Here is a 19,260-nt window from a genome sequence, read left to right on the forward strand (position 1 = left end):
GAGTCCTGTGCGTCTTCTGGTCCATTTCAGGTCTGAATTCAGCCACAAAATTCGGGCTGAAATCGGACCTGAATTGATGAATGGAGACGCACCGGACCCCTGTTGCGAGCTTATCAATGCTCTAGCGTGAACCCAGCCTTGATGATTGTGGAGCTCAAGCAGATTTTTAATAATTTCATATTATGTTTTAAGGACTCAGGCACTCCCCTTTCATTGGGTCTAGAGAATTGAGTGGACTTGAAAGGATAAGACTAAAAAAAAAAAAGATAATAGGTGTTCTGGTGTATCCGGCATTCATCTAGAACTGTGCTACAAATATTTAATTCACAAACCTGAAACAAGTGTGCAGATCTCAATAATTATTTGACTTAACTACATGATTTTTAAGTTAATGGTTTAGAAAGTACTTATAGCCAGAGCTTTTTTTCTCAGAAAATAGGTGCAGGAACTCAACCACGACCCCGTTCAGTTTTCACAGTAGAAGGGTCGTTAAGGGGCATTAAATACCAAGATTGCATTACATACAGAGTGCAGAGTTCAGGGGGTTACACACAGAGTGCAGAGCGGTCACTTGTAAACACAAAAAACGGACTTCTGTGTTTACAAGTGATTGTGGTGAGCAGGCACCAAAGGGTCTGAGCCAAAGGTGGTGGAACTCAGTTCCCCCTGAAAAAAAGCCCTGCTTATAGCATTTACAAACCTAAAAACAAAACAAATATATTGCAGCTCACCAGTCCTTAGATGAGGTGGCTGCATTCATTCTGTTTTTTAGGACTTTTTCTGCCTTTAGATTTAAGAGGTGATCCTGCAAATACTTCCTATGCCTGGGTGGCTACATTTACTCATCTACTGCACCTTTAGAGGTACCCATAGTTGTCATTTAGGCTGGCCTTCAAACATGTCTGCCATTGTTATACTTTAATATATGAGGCATGATGGGATTAGTAGTTTACATACAATATGATAACATTGGTTTATGCTCTCAGTTCAGCTCATATGGCAACATCAACAGATATTTTATATACTTGCTGAAAATGTTCTTAGCCTAAAAAAAAAAAACGAATGCAGCCACCACATCTAACTACTAGTAAAATGCAATAATACATTTTTAAGGTTATCAGCAATAACAATCTTCATATTTCTCTTGCCACTGAATCCCTTTGAGATTTAAAGTGGTTGTAAACCTCAGACATGAAATATGAACAAAGCAAATCCCTCTATGGTATGTACTTGTCTCAATCCAAAGCACTAAGCGTTATTTCTGTACTTTTTCGTTCCTCTGCCATCTGCAAACTTCCTGACACCAAGAGAAAAATGGTGACTGGGGAGGGAGGTCCAGCTGATTGACAGCCACAGTTCTGTTCCTGTGTGCTGTGTGGAGCGGGTGTGTCCCTTCCCTCCAATCAGCTGTCAGAGCTTTTCTTGCTGATGTAACTTCAGTTCTCCGCCCCCTGCTTTTCAGAGCTGAGGGATCCTGTGTAAATTCTGCACTTTGAATGGATGTAGGAGAAAGGTGGCTGTAGATAAACAGGTACAATTTATGTAGGGGGATTTGTTTCATCCTGTGTATCACCTGAGGCCAGTCACTTCACTGGGCATATGTAAGGGTTTACAACCACCTAAACATCTAAAACCAGGACAAAAAAAGTAAATGAAAAAGTTAATATTATACAGAAAAAAATTGAAACTTTACTTTAATTTCCCAGGTCCCTGACCATAGCCTTTAGTTTCCAATTTTCTGTAAAAATTCCGTAACTTTGCTTCAAAATCCCTCTTATAAGGTGCTGGTGCTCTGGCATTGGCACGCTGAGTTCCTAGAAGAATCAGAATCCATTAGTTAGGATCAGTTTACTTGCAGTTTTGGTTAATATGTATACACTGCAATCTGACTGCAGGTAAACTATTTTTTGGATAAGATGACTTAGTATTGCCCAAAGAACTCTTGTTGTTCTGCGGAGATCAAGTTACTACTAAAATTCCTAGTGATTAAACATAGTAGTCACAATCAACGAAATCCATATGAATCACATAGCTCCCTGTGAAGTAGCAAGGAGCAGTGTTCTTTCACATAAATTTGGAGTAATGTGTTCACTTGAAAACATATTTTTTTAATGTAATTCTAAATGGGATAAAAAACAGAATAAAATTTTGTTTTTAGAAAAAAATTATATCAATCAGCGGAGAAAAAAAGATATATGTAAATATGTGATATGTGATATGATATGTAAAATATGATGTATGTAAATATAATATAATATAATATAATATTAATAACTTGCTGTCCTGCCAACCACTGGAAAAGTAATTTCACAACACCTCAAAAGAAATAAAAAGTATAAGTCAGTGTAGTGCAGCAAGAAAAAAATCAAATCAAATGTTTTGATTAGATTTTTTTGCTGCGCTACACTGATTTACACTTTTTATTACAGTAACATTATTTGTTTTAACACTAGAAAAAAATGAATTGACTTTATTTATTTATCGTTAATTAATTAGAAAATTAAGCTTCGTAAAAAAAATGAATGGTCAAACAATGCATTTATTTATTTACACAGATGGCCACCTGTCAATATTACAAAGTCAACCGCAGAGTAATGCCGCGTACACACGATCGGAATTTCCGATGGAAAAGGACTTTTTCCATCAGATATTCCGATCGTGTAGCCCCAACAGAGTTTTTTCATCAAAAATTCCGATGAATTCCATCTGAGTTTATACATCGAACATGTTCTATTTTTCTCCGATGGAATTCCGTCGGAATTCTGATGAGATTTGGCGGGGCAGAAGCACGATCGTGTGTACGCGGCATTACACTTTTTTAACTTTCCAATGAATGCATTCTGTCCCTGTACTAGAGCTGGCCATACATGATTTTTTCTTTTTATTTCTTTCAGCCAACAGAACAGATTCCTCCATCATCACAAACGAGGTGGATAGAGGAATGCGCCCTGATGGGACATTGTATTCCAACATTGTATTCCAACCCTCCACTGTCAGAATACACTGATCAACAGCTGACGCTGATTGGCTGCCGTTAACCGAAATTTTTCCAACATGTCCCATCAACAGAAGTCGATTAAACAAGACAATGACCCCTTTCCTTCCCTTCCCTTCTCTCCACCCTCCATTATTTGTTGTTGTGTACAATGGAAAGAATACACATAGGTTGGGCTTCTGTATCACCCCTTCCCGAGTATTTACTGAAGCAGTAAAGCTGCTATACATGACTTGAATTTCAGCGAACTCATGCTGAATCACACAAATTCAAACTGTGGGTGACCCGGTCAGCACCACCTGGCTTGATAAAAGTTTATTGTTCAAGGAACCAGGTGAACAACTGCAACCCAACCGTGCCTGCATCCATTCAGATGTGGGATCTGTTCAGGTATTCTGACAGCCACAGTTCCAGCTGTCAGAATACAGAAGCTGATAGCAAAGGTTCATCCACTCACACTGTTAGTGCAGGCTGTATGTGTATGGCCAATTTAAGACAAACTAATAACCCACATTGAGTGTCACATTACTGCATTTCATGTTGGTAATCTCTGAGAGCAGCGGATACTGTACCAGGGGAGTTTTGTGGAGAAGACACTGGCGAGCCACGCGGAGACTGGCAATAGCTGGGATGTAGTAAGGCATGTGGTGGAATATATGACATTATTTCTTCTTCAAAAAGACTGCATACAAGCAAACAAAGGATTATAAAAACACAAGAGATAATTATGCTGTCCAAATGTAGATGTATTTTAGATATATTTCTGCCTGGAAAGGATATGACAGATCGCTGTGCCTAACTATTCACTTTCTGAAGCATAAACTTGAGTAATTATTTTAAACACATACAAGTAAACATAAACGGCCTATTTCCAGAGAAAGTAAGTCTCCTTCATTGAGGTGGAGTTCCCTCAGCACTGCAAGGGTTGAATGCTCATTTAGGTCCAGGGGACTCTGCATTGTACTTAATAATGTCAGAGGACCTGCAACCACCAGAGCATAGGAGAGAACATGTTGTGGCAACCGGTCTAGCAGTGCAGGCCTGATAATGTGGGAGGACCTGCAACCACCATGGACTCTGCATTGTACTTGATAATGCCGGAGGACCTGCAACCACCAGAGCATAGGAAAGAACAGGTTGTGGCAACAGGTCTAGCAGTGCAGGCCTTAAAATGTTGGAGGCCCTGCAACCACCAGAGCATAGGAAAGAACAGGTTGTGGCAACCGGTCTAGCAGTGCAGGCCTTAAAATGTTGGAGGCCCTGCAACCACCAGAGCATAGGAAAGAACAGGTTGCGGCAACCGGTCTAGCAGTGCAGGCCTGATAATGTCGGAGGACCTGCAACCACCAGAGCATAGGAGAGAACAGGTTGTGGCAAGCGGTCTAGCAGTGCAGGCCTGTGGGACTGGATGATCTTTTTACGGCCCCCTAGACCTAGATAAGCATGTAACTCTTGCGGTGCAGCAACAGCCCTACTGCATGGGATAATTTTTCCTTTCCCCAGAATTCAGCTTTAAGGCATTGCACACACAGGCTTTAGCTTGTGTAAGATAAGTGTGTACAGCAAGCTTTTGCAAAACTTTCAAGCAGCTTTACTGAAGCCTTTAAAGCACCATTTGGTTCCAGTATGAGGAGGTTAAACACAGATTCAAGTGCTGACTGCCAAGAATGCAAACGCTTGATGTGCATACTGCGCTTATACAACCTGATGCCCATTTGTACAAGACCCTAAGGTGTCTAAACATATTGTTAGCTCAGTATATATTTACTTTTAACTCGGGTTGAAGTCTGTGTGAACAAGATCTTAGAGTTATTCTGGATTGAAGAATAGTAATAGTAATAGTCTAGTCCATGGGTGCTCAACCTGTGGCTCTCCAGCTGTTGCGGAACTACAATTCCCATGAGGCATTGCAAGCCGCTGACAGGTACAAGCATGTCTCCCGAAGGCTGAGGCATTATGGGAATTGTAGTTTTGCAACAGCTGGAGAGCCACAGGGTGAGCACCCATGGTCTAGTCCCTTTTTTTATTGTCTGCCAGGGTTTGCAGGTAGTAAGATGCAGAATGTGCTATTAATGGACACACTTTAAGGCTGAGACATGGAAGACAGCTCCAGTAATAAAACTATTAGCCCAGGTTTACACTGATAGCAGGAATGAAATTGTGCGAGTTTAGCTGAACTCACGCAATTTCATTCCTGCATGTCCGTCCTGACTTCAGGGACGCTTTCAGAGACATCTGTGCGGTTTGCTGCACAGATATCAATGGAAATCGCACCCCAAAGTTGCTAAAAGAAAACTACTTTTGAGAATCGGTGCAGTGCCGGAATTGCGGTGTCACACTGATTTGGACAGTGCTATTGCCGGCAATTGCTGACGATTTGGCATGCCAAATCTCTCCAATGTGAACCAGGACTAAAACTGGTTTCTTTATGTGTCTTTCTTAAAACCGGAATTCCAGCAAAACATGTGCTCAAAGTCAGATACAATGAATTGAAGAAAGGGGGATTTTTTTAAAGGAAATATGAACCTTGCTAGCTGCTGTTTCACCTACATAAGATGTGTAGTGATCGTGTGGTTTCATGGTGTCACTTGGCAAAGGGTATTGTGGGACTTCTGTCTGTAGTCTGAGAACAAACACAGCCAAAAGCATGTAAAGTATGGTAGCTGCACTGTGGGGAAGGGAATGGAAAAGGGGAAGTGAGAGGTGGGAGGGATCGTGGGTGAACTCAGCAGTGAAAAAATAAATAAAAAATATCTGATGATACTAAAATAAACAATACAGATGAAGGTGAACAAACACCTATAATCCTGTGATGGTTTAGCAGTGAAAATACATAGTAAAATTGCTACTACATATACAAACACAAAAACTGGCATAAAGTACCGTATTTATCGGTGTATAACACGCACAGGCATATGTGTTATATGCCTGTGCGTGTTATACACCGATAAATACGGTACTTTATGCCAGTTTTTGCACCCTAACTTTAAGAGGGAAGTTTCAGGAAAAAAACGTTCTACAGCCCCCTGCGTATAACACGCCTCTATATTCAGGTTAAAAAAGTGAGTGTTATAAGTCAATAAATACAGTAAGTGAAAATATATATATATAAAAGGTGCAAAACTATCCAAAAAAATCACACAAGTGATAAAGTCCTGTCCATAAATAAAGATCAGATCTAAAAGTCCAATAATTCCTCCACGGAACAGTGTCTAGATGAAACACCTCCACCAAAAAATGCAACGTGCAGGAAAAGGAATCTTTAGTGATGACACCTCCGATGTGCTAGCAGCTCACCTCACGGCTGTTTGTCCAAAACAGCTAATAGAGATACTGATCGCAGCTGGATTGAGTGGGCTGATAAAAACACCTCTTCCTGACTCCTAAGACAGCTCTCAGCGGCTAGTGTGTGTCATGGAAAAGAGAAGATATATGCAATGCATATAGCGTGACACTGTGGGGGTACCTCAAACTGATGCGTAGGGATTGGAGCACTGGGTACAGACAGGGTCTGAAGTTTTAATACGAGTTCGGCGCTCGTGGATGTTTTACTCTACTTCACTACCTTAATGTGAGTTTTTAATCATTTTTTTATTAAATGTATCCATTATATGGAGTCACGCTGTGGTCTCTCTTTCGCTCTTCTTAATGCTCCAATGATACATTGAGCCTTGCCATTTGGACATATGAGGATCAGATCACACTCTCACCTGCACAGCTGACACTCTGAGGGGGATACGAGTTCGGCACTTGTGGATTTATGCCCGCTGTCCTTTCATTCATGTGAGTGCATTTTCTCCAATTCTTACCAGTTCGAGGTACCCCCACAGTGTCACGCTATATGCATTGCATATATCTTCTCTTTTCCATGACACACACTGACCGCTGAGAGCGGTCAGCCCACTCAATCCAGCTGTGATCAGTATCTCTGTTAGCTGTTTTGGGCAAACAGCCGTGAGGTGAGCTGCTAGCACATCAGAGGTGTCCTCACTGAAGATTCCTTTTCCTGCACGTTCCTGCACTGTTCCATGGAGGAATTATTGGACTTTTAGATCTGATCTTTATGCAACGTTTTTATATATATTTTTTCACTTACTTTATGCAAGTTTTTGTGTTTGTAAATGTAGTAGCAATTTTACTATGTATTTTCACCGCTAAACCGTCACAGGATTATGGGTGTTTGTTCACCTTCATCTGAATTGTTTATTTTACTATCATCAGATATTTTTTTTTTCACTGCTGAGTTTACCCACGATCCCTCCCACCTCTCACTTCCCCTTTTCCATCCCCTTCCCCACAGCGCAGCTACCATACTTTACATTATTATCACCCTTTCTGTTAGGATCAGATTCGCAGGTGCTGCTGCAGTTCTCCCCCCTAGTCCATCAGACAGCGCCAGAGTTTTCTATTTCTATACTATTCTACTATACAAGCCAAAAGCAGCTCACTATGCAGAGGGAAGATTTTTATTGTTTTTTTTATTACATTAGCACCCCCACACAGAATGGATGGCATTGAATGCAATGGACACCTTGACCCGGAACAGGAATTTTTTCTTTGGCCATTAGGGTTGGGCTAGTTGTGATAAACCATAGACATAGAGGATCGATCAGCCATGACCCTACAAATCACAGCCACAACATGTGAGGTCGCCAATACAAGATAAGGCAAACAAAAGACACAGGGAATAGAACTACCCCAATACTTAGGAAAAAAAAAAAATTTGAATGTGTACAATGCCTTTAACAGAACTGTTGTACAACTTTTAGAATAAAGTAGTTATGAGAGAAAGCAAAGTAAATACATATTTTGTAGCTATTAAAAACTAATAACTTGCTTCAACTTTGGTGCCAACTAGGGATTCCCTCACATTGGAAAGTTTCCTTCCAATTCCTGTTTTGTACATGAAGTGAAGGGAAATCTCCTCAATGGGATACCAATTGCAAAAAAAAGAAATGATCAAAAAAAGTTTTGCCTTTAGTTTTACTTCAAGAATTACTGTTGCATATTTGCTATACTAAACATTCTGTTGCTACATTCATTCTCCTGAACCCAGAAGGACTTCTTACCTTAATAGAATAACAAGATCTGCATCACCAGAGAGGCGAACAAGTCCTGAGGGTCCTTCTGCCCGAATAAACTGTATCTTTTCCCTGTTTAAGAGTGAAATCTTTAGGTCATTATGACACAATCGATATTAATACAAGCTTTATCTAAAAAAATAACCAGAGCATACAAAACTTAGTTATAATTAAAGACAATTTTTTTTTTAAGTTCTAAATAGATAGATAGAGCAGGAAATGGCTAAAGCCAGTTTTGTTTTGCTGTTGCTTTCCTATTATGGAGATTTCCACAGCCATCAGTACCTGAGAGAATGGTTTCGGCAGAGCTCATGCTGTCGTTCCTGGAGAATTTCAAAGATGTTAGGTTGACGCAAGAACGCTACAATTTTTTCATTGTAACCTAGAAATATGAAAATGCAGAACAGAAGAGGAAGTAAGAATATATCAATATGCATATATCATTTTCATATTGTTATTGATGTGCCCTTGTATTATCATTATGTAGAGGCACACACGTGTTCGTTGTTGCATACTCTGTAATAGGATACAGGTGATGGAAAAAACTGAAAATTAAGATTAAGGCCAGTCATATGATCAGCCAGCACCTTGAGAGAAAATAGTGGTTATGTAATAGATGCAGAAACACCTTAAAATCCAGAAAGGGTTTTGCTCAACACCAGTGTGACAGAAGGATCACAGACAGGATTACAGGAGATAAGAGCCATAAAAAGAGCCTGTCTTGAGCACAAGTCGTTTCTATTGCTGACTACCTAATAATAATGCTAATTGCTGGGCTTCCATGCTGTTTCAGTGGCTTCAGTGCTCTAAGTCCATGACACAAAAAGGGGTTCTGGTTTCACATGTTGAATTTTTGTTCTGTATAGTAAGGCCCCATACTCACGACCAAACATGTCTGCTGAAACTGGCCCGCAGGCCAGTTTCAGCAGACATGTTTGGTCGTGTGTGGGCGCGAGCGGGCCGAATTCCAGCAAACATTTGCCCGCCGGGCCTTTTCCCAGCAGACAAATATTCCTGGACTTGTTTTAAAACAGCCCGCTGGAATTCAGCCCGCTCGGACATGTACGGTCGTCAGTACAGACCTACCGTACATGTCCAGGCGCCCGCCGTCCCTCGCATGCGTCGAATGACTTCGACGCATGCGTGGAAGCATTTTAAAGGCGGGCCGCCCACGTCGCCGCGTCATTGTCGCGGCGACACCGCGTCATCGACGCGGCGACACCGCGGACACGCCCCGCGTATTGTTTACGCGCGGACTTCTGTACGATGGTGTGTACAACCATCGTACAGAAGCCCTCTGGCAGACATGTATGGTGAAAACGGTCCGACGGACCGCTTTCACCATACATGTTTGTCCGTGTGTACCCGGCCTTAGGGTGTTTCTCCAGGTCTATTTGCTTTTGTGGTGGAACCGCTGGTTGCTCAAATCCAGGCAGCTGACTCAGTAAGGGGCATCTGTGTCAGGGTGTTGGAGGAGAAAATATCCTTATACGCTGATGACATGCTCCTATACCTTAATGATACGGCCTCTGTTTTACAAGCTCCATTGCAGACTATAGACCCCTTCAGTACCTAGTCTGGGATTAGGATTAACTGAAGTAAATACCTTAATTTTCCCACTTACCCCTTCACATCCTAAGCTAATTATGAATACTCCATTATGCTGAGTGGAGGAGTTCAAGCATCTAGGGCTAAGGGTTGGTGGCTCCCTAGCAAACTATTTTAATTTCTCAATTTAATTACAACTGTTAACCTATGTTTTACCTATGTATAAACTTACTTATCCCAAAAGAAATTGCCCTAAGATATCTAATAAGATCTGGTCCTTTTGGATAGATTCTTGGGGCTCAGATGATAACCCCCTTCTCAACATTTTGTTATAGTTAAGTCTCCCTTTATTTTCATCTTTAGTTCATACGGATAGGAGTACAGCCAGGGCTGGATTTGCTCACCCTGCCCCGCTCCAAGGCCAGGTTCCGCAATGCACCCCCTCCCCGACCCCCCCCCCCCAAATTAACGGAGAATGGCAACCGGGTGGCAGGGGCGGTACGGTTAGCTCAAATATTTTTTGTTTCTTTTTTTTTTTACTTATTTATTTGTAGCTTGTCGTTTAATTTTTGTATTATTTTCTTATTATTTTTCTTATTCTTTACTTTTTAATTCCTTTTTTATTTTATTAATCGAATTATTATTTCTTCTTCTTTTTTTTTTTTTATAAAAAAAAATTCACTTAACTTTATTGCTATCACACAGGAGAAAACAATTCCCTGTGTGACAGCAATTGGAGGTGACAGGTTCTCTTTATTGACCCTGTCACCTCCAAAACAGGAGTCCTAGCACTGTGCTAGAACTCCTGTCACAGCACAGCTCACCCCTCTCACTGTGTAAATCGGTGGCAGGGACAGGAGACAGCCTCGGCGGTCGGGGGGAGGAGGGAATCCCGAAAACAGAGCCAGCAGAGAGAGGTATGTGTGTGGGGGGGGGGGGGGGGGGGATGGACGGCAGCACACATTTTACAAGTGATTTTGGCGACATCGCTGCAATCACTTGTTAACGAGCGAGCGGATTCCCCCTTACTACATTTAGTCCTGCTAGAAAGCAACTTTCCTACCCTAAACTGTATATTTAGGGCGTCGGGGGACTCCATGCCGCTGCCGCCCCGAGGCGCCCTGCCGCCTGAGGCCTGGCCTTGGAGGCCTTGTGGGAAATCTGGGCCGGAGTACAGCAGTCTCAGTTCTTCCTTCCCTTTCATGGCCCTCTAACCTCCCTCCATTTCTTTCTCCATCCTCCTATCCCCCCTTTTTTTCTTTCTTTATTCCCCTCTTCCCTTTTTACCACCTTGTCTAATGTAACAGACTCCTCCAGGTGACATTTTCAAGTAGTCCATCCTATTCTGAATAATTATTGTGACACACATTTTACTAATATAGCTATGAATTCTATCCAGTTTCTCTCTTGATACTGCTGGATTGATTTCCTTCAATAGTGTCCTATGTGCTATGGCCTAGGGAGAAATCATTGGTGCTGAAATTCTGATTTAAGCAGGCCATAAACGGTCGAATTTCGAACAAATTTTCTTTTCAAAATCAGAAAATTCATTTTTTGTGATCCGATGATGCCACCATTAATTATTGAAATTCAGGCGGACCAAACCTTCATGTTGCCGGGAATATTCTTTTCTCTCCGGGAATATTCTTTTCTTGCACATGTGCATTTTTTTTCTATTACATTTCTCGCACGATTCTCCCATCATTGATCAGAAAATCGTTAGTTATTCAAAAAATTTCCAACATGTCGGATTTCTCAAATTTGATATGAAAATCAGCTGGTGCTGCAGCCCACTAACGGTGCGAAATTCGTACGAAAATTCTTTGATACGATTTTCGAAAGAAAATTCTTTCAAAATTCAAACCGGGTATGGCCGCCTTGAGACACTTCCAATTAAATACATGCATGTTTAGCACCTTTTCACTTTTAAAGTGATCATGTAGCCTAATATTTTAAAATGGAAATTTTCTAGACGTTTTAATAGATAAAATTGCACTTACCTGTAAGTGCAATTTTATCTATTAAAACGTCTAGCCTCAAATGTACTTCACTATGTGGGCCCCATTATTCTTTTTACATACTTGCTGAACACGGAGGATCTCCAAGGATTGTCATTATATCCCAGGATCTTTAAAGGCCCAGGCTAGGGTTTTAGCCACATGCTGGTTATTTCATAAGCTCTGGTAAGCCTCCGATTTATAGGGTGTCGGTGGTGGTGGTTCTCAAGTCACTATATATCTTTTATGTGTATTGATCCACGATATACTTCACTATTGAGTGTTTCTTTTGTAACACGGTACAACAAATCGTGGATTCGTTTGGGGGTTCCAACATCTTTCTCCTCCCCCCCCCCCCCGTGAGGATCGTTTAAAGGCCCTGGCTGGGGTTTGCAGCCGCAAGCATTTATTGCTTGCCTTGTGGTAAGCCTCCAATCTTTATTGCATCGTGGTGGTGGCTGTCTCATTTGCTCTTCATTATTTGTTCACCTTCATATGAACTTTATTTATTGTGGACACATTGGGACTATTTTTTATCTATTTTTTATCTTTCTTTTACAGCTTCCCATTAATTTGGGTCTACTGGTTTCAATTTTTTACCTTTTATCAATCTTTGTTTAGATTTAACTATTACTAGCGCAACATCTCTTCCCTTTTTTCCATTTGTATTGTGTGTGTATGACACTCTGTTGTTGCAGCTCTGTTAGTAATTTTGATTGTTCCCTAGCGCGGTAACTCCTTTTTTAGGAACACATTTGTTGTTGGACAATTTGAGAGCATGGCTACCAAACATTTGTTGAAATTCCAACAACAATTGTCCGATGGAGCATACAGACGGGCGGATTATCCGACAAAACCCGTCCATCACACAAATGTTGTTGGAATATCCGATCGTGTGTACGGTAAGACTCACTGTCCACAATTATTATTATTAGAATCCACTGTTCTTACAGATTATCAGCACTCGCTGTTCTATTCGCTCCTAGGCAGGTGACCTTAGAACTGCTATTAAAGCGGTAGTAAACACTGCTTGCTCACTTGTACCTACAGGTAAGTACAGGTAGGTACAAGGAATATCTCCTAAGCATGAACTATTTAGTAGATATTCTCTACTTCTGCAGTCGGTGACATCACTGGCGAATGCGCAATGCTCCCTGAAGGAATGGTATGCCATTCTTTTAGAACACTGTGCTGTGTTTATGGCTCCCCTGTTCATGTGGGGGAGTGATGTCAACAGGGCTTGGCCATTCAAATGGCCAGAGCCCGCTAACCAGGTAAGGAAGACTGAATGAAGATGGAAGCCCTGTCAGCTGTGACAGCTCACCACTAGAGGGCTTTGTTTTAGGGTAAGTCTGACATAATGTGCTAGTATATGATGCATACTAGCATATTATGACATTAACTTGTATGTTTTTCTTGACACTTTACTACTGCTTTGATGCTACCCCTCCCTTTCAGAGGCTAATTGCTTGGGGAGAAGAGAACAGTCTGCATAGAGCTGGCAATGCATGATCCAACCCCCTGCAATGTAATAAATTCTGCACATAGACACACATTCTATACTTCTATTCCCTTTCATATACATACAGGGCATAACAACACCTACAAAATATACTAAATGATAGAAAAGCCATTTTTCGAAATATCTTTCATTACATGAATGCAATACATACCAACTGGCATCATATCCGGATAGTGATTTCTAGTGACCGTATTAAAGGTACTAGAAGGCCTAGGTAAAACTGGGGGCCCTGAATGTCGTGCATCTTCTCCAACCTGTAACAGAAGTGATGGGCAATATAAATACCAGGCTATGTGTATATCTCCTTATATAAACATAAATGAAGGTATATTCCTATTCTTCAAGAATTGTTAGTTATTTCTGGCAAACACGGATAAGGTTTCTTAAGGTGTACTAAAACTGGCACAAAGTTATTGGTACATTTGTTAAAAACTGCATGCCGTGCTAAATAAAAAGTAGAAAACGTTATAATTTCTTTTACACAGCAAGCGAGCCTTTTCAAAGTGTTTTTTTTTTTTTTTAAGTCTTCGAACAAGAAAGACATTCTGTGGGTCACAGGCTAAAAATTCCTAGACTGGCCTAACACTGGGCCCTGGGATTTGGGCAACGATGCCAAAAACGATTCCTATTATTCTATAAAGGCTCCACTGAATTTATTTCAGCCTGCTTAATGTAATGAAGCTCCTAACATATGCAATTATCCTTTTATGATCTGGAAGATGTGTTGGAATAATGCAAAGTAACTGTTCCCCAGTTTAAAAAAATACACTGATTGCTATTTTTGGTAATAAAATGAAATTGTTTGTTTCGTGGTTAGCCATTGAACTGGGATAATTTAGCAGTAGTGCATTTTCCTGAACATGGCTGCTTACAAGTGGTATGATATAAGGAGGGCAAAGACTCATAATAACAAATGAGCAGTTCCAGGCTAGCACCTTTCAGCTGCGGTCTGGGCATAATAAGTACAGATTTCCGATGGGATGCACCTGTATTGGAGCATCAGCACTTTGAAGCTTGCAAAGCCGGATTTCGGGCTTGGTACACCACTCCACTTATTGCCCTTTTTCAAACATATTTTGTACTGTGATCACTTTTAAGTCTTGTTGGTTTTTCAATAAACCCACATTTACCTGCACCTCCTCTTTTTTCCCCTTTCTTCCATGTTGTGGTTGATTGAGTTGCTTTTTGGAGTTTTTTTCCATCATGCCATCCTTCAGTCCTAAAAAGGATTCCTAGATTGGAGGTCACTTCATCATCACCTGAGGACCACAGGGATATCCAGTGAACCCAGAGTCCCTTCGAGGCCGGGATTTCCTTTAAACGAGTTGCCATCTGCGATTTGTTTGGTTTATCCAGACTCTTCATACCAGTTGATGCGATTTGCCATCGGGATTTCACACATTCTAACGATCTGCCTAATAATTAGATCCACCGGTTCCGGTAAGAGTATTCTCCCTCACTCCTTTGCAAGAAGACTTATGAGATGACCCTTATTGTTACACGTCTGATTTGATTATCACATTCCATGGTCTTTTAAATAGACTTTATGTGAACTTATTTATTTATGTCTCACTTTTTGCACATTGAGGCACATCTCACTTTGTGCGATTTGGTCTCTCTTATTTTCAGCGCTGCATTTTAATTATAGTTGTATTGGAATTTTGGTCACATTTTGTGCAGCTGCTCTTATTTGGTTTGCATTTTCAACAGTTTTTTTTGCACCTTTTAGTTTAGTTTTTGGACTAGCGCAATATTTCCCCTCTTATTCTCAAAGCTGGATTCACACCTATGCATTTTTGGTCCTTTTTTCACTTTTGCAGATTAGCACTACAGAACGTGTTCCATAGGAAACCATTGTAAACGGACTGTGGTGCAAATCTGCAAAATGCAAAAAGCACTAAAACAGCACACGACCGTTATTCATGTCATGTAAAAAAAAAGGAAGTTTTTCTCAATGTGATTCCTCTCAAGCCTGCCTTGCCTACACACGATCGTGAAAAAAAAATGCTTGAGCAAAGCACGGTGACGTACAACACGTGCAACGGCACTATAAAGGGGAAGCTCCATTCGAATGGTGCCACCCTTTGGGCTGCTTATGCTAATTTCCCATCTCATAACTTGCTTCTGTGCATGGGCGTTTTTTTCCCCCTCGTAAATGTGTACACGAGACCGTTTTTCACGACGTGAAAAACAGCGAGAAAAAATAGAGCAGGTTCTAAATTTTTAACAACCATTTTTCTAGTCGAAAAAATGCTCTGGAGCCTACACACGACCGTTTTCACGACCAATTAAAAAAATTGCATTTTTCTCGTCATGAAAAACGGTCTTGTGTATGCGGCATTACAGCTTGTTTAAAAATCAAAACACCTAGATTGAAGCTGTATGGCGGTTTGATTTCATCAACAAAGCTAGTTCTCATTCTCTCTCCTTGATGCTCTTACCTTTTTTCAAATATAAGCTGCCAGCGCATAGATGAATAGATTACTAAAACAAATGTAAATGCTAAACAGTGCAGTGCTAAATCCTAATAATTACAATCACAAATAATTTGATTTTAAAAATCCTCACAGTTGTAATCGCCCTCATGCAGTTTTTTTCAATAAAAAAAAATCCACGTCTTTTTTTTTTTATATAGTGAATAATCTCAGCCAGAATCTTCATGCCATCTCTTTAATTAAAAAAACACTCTTTGCACCAATTCTACTAGCCAACGGACACCATTTCCAAAGAACGTCATCAGCGAACCTGACACAATGCGTAAGGCAGCGTTTAGTAGTGCAAGCATAGTCTTGATGATGAAAAACATGCAAACCAGGACTGGTAGTGACAGCTGTACTGAGGATCTGGCAAATGCATTGTTCTCAGTGCACTTTATTTGTGATTTTTACTGTTTTAATAAACGATTAAAAATTGAACACATTATGTGCTGTTTTATTATGTTTATGATACATTCTGGATGGAGGTTGGGGAAGTAAGTGCAGGCCTCCTCTGACAACTATTATTGTGTGTATGGGTACACTGCATTGCCTGACTTACTTTTATAAGATTATAATTAAAATCTACCAAAAAAAATGTGTTCATTTGCAGATGGAGTTGGTGCATGGAGGGTGTTTTAAAGAGACGGCATAAAGAATCTGTCTGGGATTGCACACTATATGGAAAAGGGACTTTATGTGAAGTTTATTTTTTAAGTCACATGTTGACGATACGCGTCAGGATTGGAGGGCTTGACACACTCCAGCATCCGACCACTGGATATACGAGTTCGCCACTCGTCGGATTGATGCAGCAATTTCGATTTTAAATGTGAGTTTTTAAGTGATTTTAAAATAAACTTTTCACGTCTGACTGGGCTACGCTGTGGTTGTCTATTCCACTTCCCCCCATGTATGACTGCCACATCTGAGTGTCCGGACTGAGCCACAGTTAGAGGGGAAGTGTTGGAGGCACAGATTTATTGCGAGTCCGCACTCGTGGAGGAAGGTCTTTTATGTTATATTGTTCATGTGAGTGCATTACTACCTGGGCATTCCTGGGGGGTTTTTGTTTATTGTTGATGATATCACACGATCAGGCTTGTCCTTCTCTCTTACCCCACATACACTACCGAGATCCTCATACATAACAAGAGCCGATTTGTGAACCATTGGGGACACGGGACCCCTAACCCTGGAGAATCAGTAAGGGAGAGGAAGGAGGGACTGACGAGCTCGGCGTTCGTGGATAAGAGCCCCAGTTTTTTCACCTACATGTGAGTGCATCTCCACTGGTTTAAATCAGAAGACATTGCTACCCCTCTCTGTGACGTTATCACACCATTTGGTTTCTACCCTTTTTACTTTTTCATGTAATACACTTTATGGAGACCCGTATGTGATATCCAACAACGGACCACACCCATCAGGATCAGGCTGATTTAATCCAGCTTGCCAGATTAGAGGTGAGCTGCTGGGATCACTAGAGGTGCATATATGAGATCTTGGTTACGGCTCACTCTCTATCTTTCACCCTTTTTGGATACAAGGCCTCCTTCTTCTGAAATACTTTGACCCTTATTTTTATTTTTATATTTATTTTTATTTCTATTTTTATATTTTATTTTTATTGTTGTGTTTTTCAACATTTTTCACTTCACAACGTTATTGATTGGATTAAGTATTGATGAACTGCACCCCTACATGGTTGGATTTTGTTGTACCTGGACCTCTTCAGCACTGTGCCCTCGATTAAGGACTATTCAACAATATTGTTTACTGGTATATTAGTGTCACTCCCCTTTTTTGGACTTTCCCCACCCATTTTTTGTACTTGTATATGTATGTGGTTATATGCACACACACATTAATTTGTATAACACTTTACAGCGCAAATAGTTCACTTGTTACATTTTTTAAGATTGCTTTTAGGGCTTATGTACATGAGCTCATTCCTCCTTACAGAACAAATACGCTAGCATATTTTGGTGCCAAGGTACTCCTGCTGCCCACTGAAATGAATAGGTGTAGGCGGCTGTTGGCACAGGTATGCCCCACTACTTGCGCAAAGAGGCGAATGCATACAGACTGTGTTTAGGACCTTACATCTATATGCAGCACTAGGATCCATGGACACCAAATTACACTAGCATGTTTACAATTTGAGTAAAAATGTGCCTGTGTGCGTGAGCCCTTATTGGAAAAGACTACACAAAGAGTGGTGAGCTTTAGTGGTTCAAGTGTTGCAGAATAAAGTTAATACTAACCTCCCCAGCACTGTGGCTGCGTTGTCTTGTTAAATGCTGCCGATGTAATAGTGCACTAGTTGGTCTGCTGCTTTGTAATGGAAGACGTGGGTCAATAAACGTAGTGCTTCTAGAATTATGATCAACAAAAAAGGGCTGCAAGAAATCCAATACACATTAACTAGATACAAGTAGGAATATGGAATGTGTATATTCATGTATGTGCCCAGCTACACATACAACAATTGCATGCAATTAAAGAAGAATTATTTGAATCAATGTTTATATCTTAAAGCGGGGTTCCAACCACAATTAGCATTTTTTAACCACTTAACTACCACCGCATGTACATATACGTCCACAGAATGGCACGTACAGGCAGATGGGAGTACATGTACGTCCCTGCCTTTCAGCGGGTCCGATCGGGACCCCCCCCCGTACATGCAGCGTTTGGAAATCGTCTGGGAGCGATCCGGGATGAGGGGGCGGCTATTCGTTTCTAGCCACCCCTCGCGATCGCTCCCCGGAGCTGAAGAACGGGGAGAGCCGTATGTAAACACGGCTTCCCCGTGCTTCACTGTGGCGGCTGCATCGATCGTGTCATCCCTTTTATAGGGGGACACAATCGTTGACGTCAGACCTACAGCCACACACCCCTACAGTTGTAAACACACACTAGGTGAAACATAACTCCTTCAGCGCCCCCTGTGGTTAACTCCCAAACTGCAACTGTCATTTTCACAATAAACGCAATTTAAATGCATTTTTTGCTGTGAAAATGACAATGGTCCCAAAAATGTGTCAAAATTGTCCGAAGTGTCCGCCATAATGTCGCAGTCACGAAAAAAATCGCTGATCGCCGCCATTAGTAGTAAAAAATAATAATTAATAAAAATGCAATAAAACTATCCCCTATTTTGTAAACGCTATAATTTTTGCGCAAACCAACCAATAAACGCTTATTGCGATTTTTTTTACCAAAATATGTAGAAGAATACGTATCGGCCTAAACTGAGGAAAAAAATCATTTTTTTATATATTTTTGGGGGATATTCATTATAGAAAAAAGTAAAAAATATAGAATTTTTTTTCAAAACTGTCGCTCTATTTTTGTTTATAGCGCAAAAAAAAAAAGCAGAGGTGATCAAATACCACCAAAAGAAAGCTCTATTTGTGGGAAAAAAAGGACGTCAATTGTGTTTGGGAGCCACGTGGCACGACCGCGCAATTGTCTGTTAAAGCGACGCAGTGCCAAATCGCAAAACCTGGCCTGGGCCTTTAGCTGCATTTTGGTCCGGGGCTTAAGTGGTTAAATGTATGTCCTTTCATCCTGCGTTTTTATAATATAAATCTGGTCACCTACTATTTTACAATCCGCCGCCACTCTGCATAGTTAT

The 19,260-nt window shown here is 40.9% G+C and overlaps 1 protein-coding gene across 1 annotated transcript in view; it reads right to left on the minus strand.

Annotated features, from left to right (window-relative positions):
* HECW2 (HECT, C2 and WW domain containing E3 ubiquitin protein ligase 2) overlaps nt 1-19,260 on the minus strand; it is a 336,744-nt gene that overhangs the window by 40,297 nt on the left and 277,187 nt on the right. Inside the window, exons 17-22 of the mRNA XM_040358472.1 lie at nt 17,885-18,019; nt 13,295-13,397; nt 8,362-8,458; nt 8,065-8,148; nt 3,568-3,677; nt 1,694-1,814 (exon numbers count right to left, since the gene is read on the minus strand). Of these exons, the coding sequence (XP_040214406.1) occupies nt 1,694-1,814; nt 3,568-3,677; nt 8,065-8,148; nt 8,362-8,458; nt 13,295-13,397; nt 17,885-18,019 (650 nt within the window). The remainder of the gene's footprint in view (nt 1-1,693; nt 1,815-3,567; nt 3,678-8,064; nt 8,149-8,361; nt 8,459-13,294; nt 13,398-17,884; nt 18,020-19,260) is intronic.

This window comes from Rana temporaria, chromosome 6 (assembly GCF_905171775.1).
Source record: "Rana temporaria chromosome 6, aRanTem1.1, whole genome shotgun sequence".
NCBI lineage: Eukaryota > Metazoa > Chordata > Amphibia > Anura > Ranidae > Rana > Rana temporaria.